Below are 10,000 nucleotides of genomic sequence, written 5' to 3' on the forward strand. Positions count from 1 at the left end.
CCGAGGACCACCGCCCCTCGGCCACTGCACGCCACTGTCTGGACACACAGAAAAAAATTGGTAATTCACATCACTACTTGTCTATCCTAAAATGAAAGTCCTGAACAACCGTTTTCTCTTATTGTCGAAAACTGAGATATTTTATTAACCTTTATAAAGGTTTTGTTATATTCCATCACCGTTTCCGTAGACTTTTCTTTAATTGGCTTTGAAATTTAAGAATATTGGCGACTTGATTATCTCAAATCAAGAGTGCGAGAGAAGGCTTTTCTTACCGATAAATACTAAGGATTTAAAAACATTTATGTACAATAAAGTGACATCGTTATTACTGTTCTATAATTTATATATAAAAAGTCAATAAAAGGAGAATACACACGAAAAACGGGCATTTATCGTATTTGGTAGATATAGATAATTTTCAAAAATAGCTGTAAGAGAAATTGCACACACAAAAAACGAAATTTAGAAACCACTGTAATTTTGCACAATTCCGTGCGGGGAAAAAGTATGAGGAATGAAGAGATTTTATATGATACATCGTAAAAGAGAGAATGTAGTTTATATATAAAATCAACAACTATTTACAGAGATACAGGAATTCTATTGAACATAAAATGAGTATATTGAACTGCTATCACGTCCGTCTCGGAGCGGAAGAGGGGAGGAGGGAGGGGGTTGGTACCTTCCCCTCCCCCCACGCTGACCACCACGCACAATGACCTCTTTTGACCTTCGGGCTTTCCACTTGAAATTCTTCTCGTGCCTCCACTTTTTCAAAAGGAATTGATCAAGTGTTCTTTTCTACTGAAAGAAGTTCCACGGAACGAAAAAAACTCCATATATATATATATATATATATATATATATATATATATATATATATATATATATATATATATATATATATATATATATATATATATATATTATATATAATATATATATAATATATATATATATATATATATATATATTATATATATATATATATATATATATATATATATATATATATATATATATATGTATGTATGTATGTATGTTTTTCCTTAACCTGTTTTTTTACGTGTCAACTCCTGGGCTCATATAGCCCTTCTTCACCTATAACCTTTTCCAATTTTGCGTTGCACAATACTGGTGTTGCCTGAGGATTTCACTGAGTCTACATCTCTTTTTCAAAATCACTGTCACCTTACAAATAAAGCCAAGCCATTTGACTAAATTTAGGCCCGAAATCATGGTTCCGCAGAGGCTTGGCCACGGAGACCGGAGCAGCGGTGTCACAGGCTCTCGAAGTGGTGGCAGCAGAAGCGCGGCTGGTGGCAGGGGTCGTGGCGACGCCTGTCAGCGAAGGCAGCGTTGGCAGCCGGCGCCCACTCCGCCCGCCCTTCCCTCTCTGCTTCCCAGCGGCGCCGTCTTGCCAGCAAGTCGCCGCCGCCTCCAGAGGGGGAACAGACCTGATCCTGCAACCGCTCTGCAATGCCGGACGACCTGACGCTGCAGTCACGCTGCACTTGCGGCCATCGCCAGCACCACTCGCGGGCGGAGGAGGCCCAGCACGGGGACGCGGGCGGGCGGAAGTGCCAAGGGCGCTCGGGAAGTTCCTTCGAGGGCGGGAGAGTCCTGTCTTGGTGGTCTAGATAAACAGACGGATAGACAGACAGACACAGACAGAAAGACGGACGGACGGACAGACAGACGGACGGACGGACGAGCCTAGCGACGCCCGCGGCCAGGCTCAGGCTACCCACCCACCCACACGCCGGGGGATAAACAAGCGCCCGCGCCCACGCCCTCCTAGGCCCCGCGGCACATCTCCTTCTGGGAGCGACAGCAGTTCTTCTGGATGTATCGGTGGCCGCAGTAGCGGAAGCCGTACGAGCGGAGGAACTCCTGGCACGTGAGGCTGCCCGCGATGTTGGCGATGCGGTCCTCGCACTCATTATCTGCGGGGGGAGGCGGTCAGTGGCGGCCATGGGGATGGTGAGGGCTAGGGCGAGGATGGTGTGTGTGGTGAAGGCTAGGGCGAGTATGGTGTGTGTGGTGACGGACAGAAGCGGGTTTGGTGTGTATGGTGAAGGCTAGGGTTGGTATCCTTCCTTCCTTATGGTGATAAGGAGGGAGTTGTCATCACTGATGTATGGTGACGACAGAGCGCGCATACGGTGATGGGGAGAAAGGATTTATATTGATTGGTGTATGGTGACGGGTAAGGTGTTGGGAAAAATCAATCTCGACTGTTTATGTTGACGGCTACGAACTGCGCGGTGCGTTCTCTGAGTAATGTATTGTGTATATGCAAGTTAAAATATGTAGTGTGTTTTTATGTATAGGGACTTTTAAAAAGTTATGGTGGGGAGGATTGTATATGATGATAGCTAAAGACGATATAGTGAACAAAGGGAATGCTTACGGATGTGGAGCGAGTATGGTGCAGAGAGGAGGATGGTGAAATTACAGTGTAAAATACAGTGGTGCATCGAAATTGTCAACAGAGATACAGTGATGGCGATGAGGCTATATATATATGGTGATTGTGAAGGTGGATATAGTGACGAAAGAGACGATTGTGCAATGTGGGTGGAGTATGGTGACAAAGAAACCTGGTCTTTGTGATGCGCACGCATAGTGTTTAATGTATGTGTATTTGTAGGAAGAAAAGTGTGTAAATCTAGAAGCAGATCTAAGTTCTACATTATATTTAACATGATAGCAAGATATAGCACGAAAGATCTCTAATACTACATGCTAAAAATATAACTGACAGCTTACGTAAAATGTCAAACAGCTGCACAACTGACAATGAATATCTAAAGCAAACTTAAATCTAGTGACAAATATGTCTGTTGCTTAATGTCTATTTTTCCCGATGTCTAAAGCTAAATGAGTAAGCCTTGCATTTATCTAAGACTAAATGAGAACAATTAATTATATTTTCTGGTATTACATAACATTTTTTCGATAATACAACTAAGTCAAATCCGAATTTCCATTATCAAACGATAACAAATTCCCACTTTCTATAATCTAACGTTGCCAAATTGCTATTTTCTATAATCCAACAATGCCTAATTTTCATCTTTATAAGCTATCTATGCCAATTATCATTTTCTGTAATTCACTGAGTTCAAATTAACGTTTAGTTATTATAAAACAATACCAAATCCCTATTTTCTATTCTCAGACTATAAAACATCCTTATTTTCTATAATGCAGTAATGCCAAATTCTGCGTTGAAAATTCAATTTTTTTCCCACTAAATTTCCATGTTGTTTTATTAATGAAATTTCTCATGCCCTATCATCAAACAATGCCAAATTCCCTCTCTCTACCATCAATTAACGCCAATATCCTATTTTCTACCACCATACAAAGCCAAATTCCCATTTTCTACCATCAGTTAACGCCAAATTCCCATTTTCTACCATTAATTTAACGCCAAATTCCCATTTTCTACCATCAGTTAACCCCTAAGTCCCATTTTCTACCAACAAACAGCGTCAAATCCTTATTTTCTACAACTAGGACTACTGGCATCCAGCGTCTTACCACTATTCGGCTTCACTGAATCTATAAAGTTTTTCTTGAGGCTCTTGGGGGGTGAGGGCGTGGTGGTTGTGGTTGTGGTGGTGGTTGTGGTTGTGGTTGTGGTGGTCGTCTGTGGGGTGGTATTGCGGTCGTTCCATCTGTTACGGTCCCATCTATTCCACCGTGGACCTGGCGGGGGGCTCGTCTTCAGTATTTGGGTACGTGGCGGAGAGGAGGAGGAGGAGGGGAGGAGGAGGAGGAGGAGGAGGAGGAGGAGGAGGAGGGGAGGAGAAGGGGAGGAGAGGAGGAAGGGGAGGAGGAGGAGGAAGGGGAGGAGAGGGGGAAGGGAAGGGGAGGAGGAGGAGGAGAGAGGAGGAGGAGGAGGAGGAAGGGGAGGAGGAGGAGGAAGGGGAGGAGGAGGAGGAGGAGGAGGAGGAGGAGGAGGAGGAGAGGAGGAGGAGGAGGAGGAGGAGAGAAAGGAGAGGAAGAAGAGAGGAGAGAGAGGAGAGGGAGGAGGAGAGGGAAGGAGGGAAAGGAAAAGGAGGAGGAGGAGGAGGAGGAGGAGAGGAAGGAGGAGAGGAAGGAGGAGAGGAGAGGAGGAGGAGGAGAGAGGAAGGGAAGAAGAAGGAAGAGAAGAAGAAGAGGAGGAGGGAGGGAGGAGGAGGAGGAGGAGGAGGAGGAGGAGGGAGAGAAGAAAGAGGAGAGAGGAAAGGAGGAGGAGAGGAGAGGAGAGAGGAGGAGTAGGAGGAGGAGGAGGTAAAGGAGGAAGGAGGAGAGAGGAGGAGGAGGAGGGAGGAGGAGGAGGAGGAAAGGAGGAAGAGGAGGAGAGGAGGAGGAGGAGGAGGAGGAGGAGAGAAGGAGAAGGAGAGAAGGAGAAGGAGAAGGAGAAGGAAAAGGAGAAGGAGAAGGAGAAGAAGAAGGAGAAGGAGAAGGAAAGGAGAGGAGGAGAAGGAAGACAGATAGACAGAGAGACACCAGAGTCAGAGACAGAGAGAGGCAGACAGGCAGAGAGCGGTAGAGACGGGGATAACTGACATGCTTACAGACAGACAGACAGACAGAGAGCGATAGAGACCGGGGATAACGGACATGCACACAGACAGACAGACAGACAGCCCGAGAGTTAGCATGTAAAGTCAGTCAGCATGAAAAATGGAGTGAGATTTGTTAAGTGTAAAAGTGCACAAAGTTTGGAGATGAAAAAAAAAAACATGCAAAGCGAAAACTACGTTTAAAAACAAAATGAAAAAATGAAAGAAATGTGAAAAATAAGCAGAATAGCGATTACCGTCATAAATATTACAGAACAGTTACCTGTGAAATAAAGTGAAATCATTGTTCTTATAGAGCGTGATGAAGAAACAGATTTTTTGTTGAATTACTCTATGTAATAAATCCAAACAGATATTGTTATATTCATTTTTTTACGTTAAACTAATATATTACACACACACACACACACACACACACACACACACACACACACACACACACACACACACACACACACACACACACACACACACACACACACACACACAACACACACACACACGATAAGCGATATTCATTAATACATACATAAACTATAAAAACATATAAACAAATCACACAATACAAAACATAAACAAAAAAACAACGCAAAACATATACACGTATATGTGTGTGTATTATATATATATATATATATATATATATATATATATATATATATATATATATATATATGTATATATTATATGTATATATGTATATATGTATATATGTATATATGTATATGTATATATGTATATATGTATAGTTTATGTGTGTGTGTGTGTGTGTGTGTGTGTGTGTGTGTAGTACACACACACACACACACACACACACACACACACACACACACACACACACACACACACACACACAACAACACAAATATCACAAATATATATATATATATATATATATATATATATATATATATATATATCAATGCTCGCATCCATACCGGTTTTGCTATAACTGCAGCCAAATAATTACATTGCTTAAAAACACGCAGTGAGTGACACTCATCAAAGCAGAAAAACTACAGTAAAAACTATTGTCACATTCTACACGTCGCGATTATTAACTCCCTGAAAAAGATAGGCATCCGCTAATAAAAAGAAAATAAATAAATAAATAAATGAAAAATAAATAGAATGATTAACAACGTTTTTTTTATAAATACATAAAAACAATGAATAAACAAAAAAACTCACCTAGCTGTTGTGGAAGAGGTGGGGGGGTCGGGGGTGGTGGAGGAGGGGGGGTCCGTGTACACAGGCTTTATCTGCGTCGACTCGAATAGATAATGTTCACCGGACCTGAAAGTTGAACAAATATGAACACTGTGCCAGAGATTGATTAATCAAGCTTTGATACGCCGGGATTGTGACAGATTGGCGAGATGAGATTGGAAATGCTGGAAAAGAAAATTGAGTTTGTTGTGTGTGTGTGTTGAGTGTGTAGGTGTGTGTTCGTCCGTCTGTGTGTGTGATTAAATGTGTGCGTGTGTGTTGTCTGTGTGTGGTCTGTGTAGTGTGTGTGTGTGTGTGTGTGTTGTGTGTGTGGTGTGTGTGTGTGTGTGTGTGTGTGTGTGTGTGTGTGTGTGTGTGTGCGCATGTATGTTCATAAAGAAAAATGCATATTAAGAAATTCTCAATATATGACAGACACATATATAAAAAAAAATATCAATAATTCTACATAAAAGACTTAACAATAACATACAACAGAAACAACAAACACTACAACCCCCCCCCCCCCGCCCTTTCACCCCCTTAAATAAATACCCCCACCCCCTACCGACCCCACCCCACCCCAAGGGAAACGGGGCCCCCACCTGTGCACATCGAAATCGGAAATACTGTTGCCGTTGTCGTAGACGCATCGGCCGTTGCTGCAGATCTGTTCATCCGGGCACTACACCAACGCAGCGTCGACGACAGCCCCTCGGTCGCTTGCAGGGGCGGGGGAAGCAGTAAGGCGGTGAGGGAGAAGTGAGAACAGAGAGGTCAGATGGTGCTGACGCGGGAGGAGGTAGAGGTGGTGAGGGGTAGGAGTAGAGGTGGTGAGGGAGAAGGTAGATGGTGGTGAGGGAGAGGAGGTAGATGGTGGTGAGGGAGAGAGGTAGATGGTGTGAGGAGATGAGGGTGATGTTGAGATGAGGGAGATGAGGAGGTAGATGGTGGTGAGGGAGATGGGGTAGATGCTGAGAGTGATGAAGTAGATGATGAGAGTAGGGAGATGCTGAGGGAGAAGAGGTAGATGATAATGCAGATATAGCAGATGATAGTGATAAAGATGATGATAAACCTGGAGAGAGGGATTTATTCGTATCCATCATATATATCCACCAACATCCGCACAAACTCGCAAAGGCACTCACGAAGCAAGCCGACGTCCCGCGGTCCTTCCTGCACTGGGCGTCGAGGGAGAGCAGCTTCCCCGGCAGGACGCGCGGCAGAGATTCGTCCTCGTGCGGCAGGTTGTACAGGCACGTCGCCGTGTCGCCGCTGGGGGGGGGGAGGGGGGGAGGGAGGTGAGATTGGAGGTGCGTGCGTGCGTGTGTGTTTGATTGTTGGTTTGTTTGTGGGATTGTTTGTGTGTGTGTGTGTTTGTTTGTTTGTTTTTTTGTTTGTGTTGTTTGTGTATGTGTGTGTGTGTGTGTGTGTGTGTGTGTGTGTGTGTGTGTGTGTGTGTGTGTGTGTGTGTGTGTGTGTGTGTGTGTGTGTGATGTGGTAGTATGTGGTGATAGTATGTATGATATACAAGTGCTTTATATATATATATATATATATATATATATATATATATATATATATATATATATATATATATATATATATATATATATATATAATGCAAAAGGAATACACACGCTCATACATACAATGGCGTAGGCAGGGGAAGTGAGATTTCAGTCGTTGTGATTCAATATTGTATATGATACATATAGTCCATGTATATAATACAAACGCACACACACACACACACACACACACACACACACACACACACACACACACACACACACACACACACACACACACACACACACACACACACACACACACACACACACACACACACGCATGGACGCACACACACACACGAGAGGGAGATTAATCACAGGACAGATAAATTGGTAAGCGTTTCAAACACGCAATACCATTTTTAAAAATCAGAACACTATATATTCATCAAGGTCAAATTAGCGACAAAACTCACATTTTACTGTGATATCGCAAAACTGTGCAATATGTGCATTGTTTGAACTGCATCAAATTCCACGAAAATATATAACCAATCAGAGTTAATCTGTCAATTGTTCGATTCCCCTGACCAAATGGTTAAACAAACACTCTGCATTTTTAGCCTCGCATTCGACAGTTTGAAAACTATAAAAAAAGGTTATAGACTAGACTGAATAAATCGAAAATGCCGCATTGCTATACAATTTACATTTACTTAATATACCCGTAATATCTTTCCGTTATGTACTTCCTTCTAAATCGATATTCCATTACTCACCTATTACACTCCGAACGGGATTCTACACAAATCCAATAAACTTGCACATATAACCAAAATGAAATTAATTATACAACAAACTAGACTTTTGCCAAAATACAATAAGCTTAAATAAATCAAAAGCGGGGGTAACTTTACTCAGCTTCGTCCGATTCCCTGGTCGAGCACCCGGCTTTAGCTTCGGGAATTTCACAATTATAATCATTTCAAGAGAGAAGGTGAAAACGTCTTTAATTTATTTCTTTCTCTCTTTATAAAGATTCCTTCACACTTACTTAAGGAAGTGATGGAACTGTTCCACGGAGCAAGAAGACCATCTGAAGCCCTTTTCCGTGTGTCGGAGGTCGCTCATAATGTAGCCATCTTCCCAGCGACATCTCCTCGCGCCGGGGCCCCCCAGGTAGGAGGGGGGAGGGGACCCGTCGTGCACGGCGCCCAGGCTGGGGGGGAGGGGGAGGGGGAGGTCAAGTGTTTGATGTGCAAGGCGAGATGAGGAGATGAACAGATAAATAGATAGATAGGTAGGTAGGTAGATAGGTAGGTAGGTAGGTAGGTAGGTAGGTAGGTAGGTAGGTAGGTAGGTAGGTAGGTAGGTAGGTAGGTAGGTAGGTAGGTAGGTAGACAGGTAGGTAGGTTGGTAGGTAGACAGGTAGCGAGATAGATAGATAGACTGATGTTAAATGATTCACTGACTGGCTGACTGACTGACTCACTGATGTATCAACTGATAAACATATAGATGGATGGATACATAAGCAGATGAGTTGACTGACTGATTGAGTAGAAACATAGATATATTCAAAGCAGAAGAAATATCAATATTCACATTATTAAATCAGCTCTAAGCACAATCCTGCAGAAACCTTGAAACCCCTTGAACGAAACCCCTTGAACGAAACCCCTTGACCGAAACCCCTTGAACGAAACCCCTTGAACGAAACCCCTTGATACTTACAGGTGGCCGACCTCGTGGGCGGCGACGATGATCCCCGAGAAGCCGCCCGTGTCCTCGACGATGGCGACGGAGTTGACCTTCTGCAGCCTCTTGTTGACGACGCAAGCTCCGCCCACGTATGCGAAGCCTGGTGGGCGCGCGCAGGTCAGGTCAGGTCGCGGGGTGACGTGCACGGCGATGATTTGGGGGGGGGTGGATTGGAGGGGGAAGGGGGGAAGGGAGGGGGAGAAAACAGAAGGGGGGTGTTAGCTGTGGGCGTTTTTGCTTTTGTTTGGTGTGTTTGGTTTGGAGGGGGGGAGAAATGACATTTCTACGTTCCTCCTTTGAAGGTTTTTTTTTTTTTCTTTTTTCTTTCTAATTATTTATCGCCATTACTTTGCACACTAATTATTCTCACACATATTCTTATTCTGATTGTGCCGTACTCTTTTCTCCCAGTTTCTTTTTTTTCTGTCGATGACATCAGTCGAAAGAAAGAAAAGAAAATTAGAAGAAAATGGCTGCATTTAAGACAGAAGGCTGTGACGTATATATTCTAGCGCGTACACGCACGACCTTAGTGACGCGAAGCTGTACAAACGTGTACACGCACAAAGGTAAACAAATATACACAAACTTCTATTTTCGAATAAAGTACAAATATCCAAAGAGAGAATTTCATATTCAAAGGAGGTATAGAGCATGGCCAATTTCTCAAACACATTGAAAAAGAAAAAAAAATATAGATCTATAATATTTCTATATGTATATAAAACGATAAAAGCAACTTTTGTGACGAAACAGAAAGACAGAGAATGCAAGAACGCAAGAGATTCGCCTCTCGCAAGAGTGAAGGAAATATTCTCGAAGACAGACTGAGTGTTATGTGGGGGACCTTCCCTTTGCATAAATTAGTGTCTCGTGAAAAAAAAACAGCATTTATTATAATAAAACGCGTACTATTTGTAACTTTACTGA

At 43.0% G+C, this 10,000-nt stretch overlaps 1 protein-coding gene across 1 annotated transcript in view; it reads right to left on the reverse strand.

The window, feature by feature from the left end:
- Positions 1–1,036: 1,036 nt before the first annotated feature.
- LOC119589636 overlaps positions 1,037–10,000 on the reverse strand; it is a 112,615-nt gene continuing 103,651 nt past the window's right edge. Inside the window, exons 12-16 of the mRNA XM_037938231.1 lie at positions 9,044–9,170; positions 8,364–8,528; positions 6,928–7,070; positions 3,553–3,720; positions 1,037–1,949 (exon numbers count right to left, since the gene is read on the reverse strand). Coding sequence (XP_037794159.1) covers positions 1,801–1,949; positions 3,553–3,720; positions 6,928–7,070; positions 8,364–8,528; positions 9,044–9,170 — 752 coding nt within the window. The 3' untranslated portion in view covers positions 1,037–1,800. The remainder of the gene's footprint in view (positions 1,950–3,552; positions 3,721–6,927; positions 7,071–8,363; positions 8,529–9,043; positions 9,171–10,000) is intronic.

The sequence above is a fragment of the Penaeus monodon genome, chromosome 26 (genome assembly GCF_015228065.2).
Source record: "Penaeus monodon isolate SGIC_2016 chromosome 26, NSTDA_Pmon_1, whole genome shotgun sequence".
Taxonomy (NCBI): domain Eukaryota; kingdom Metazoa; phylum Arthropoda; class Malacostraca; order Decapoda; family Penaeidae; genus Penaeus; species Penaeus monodon.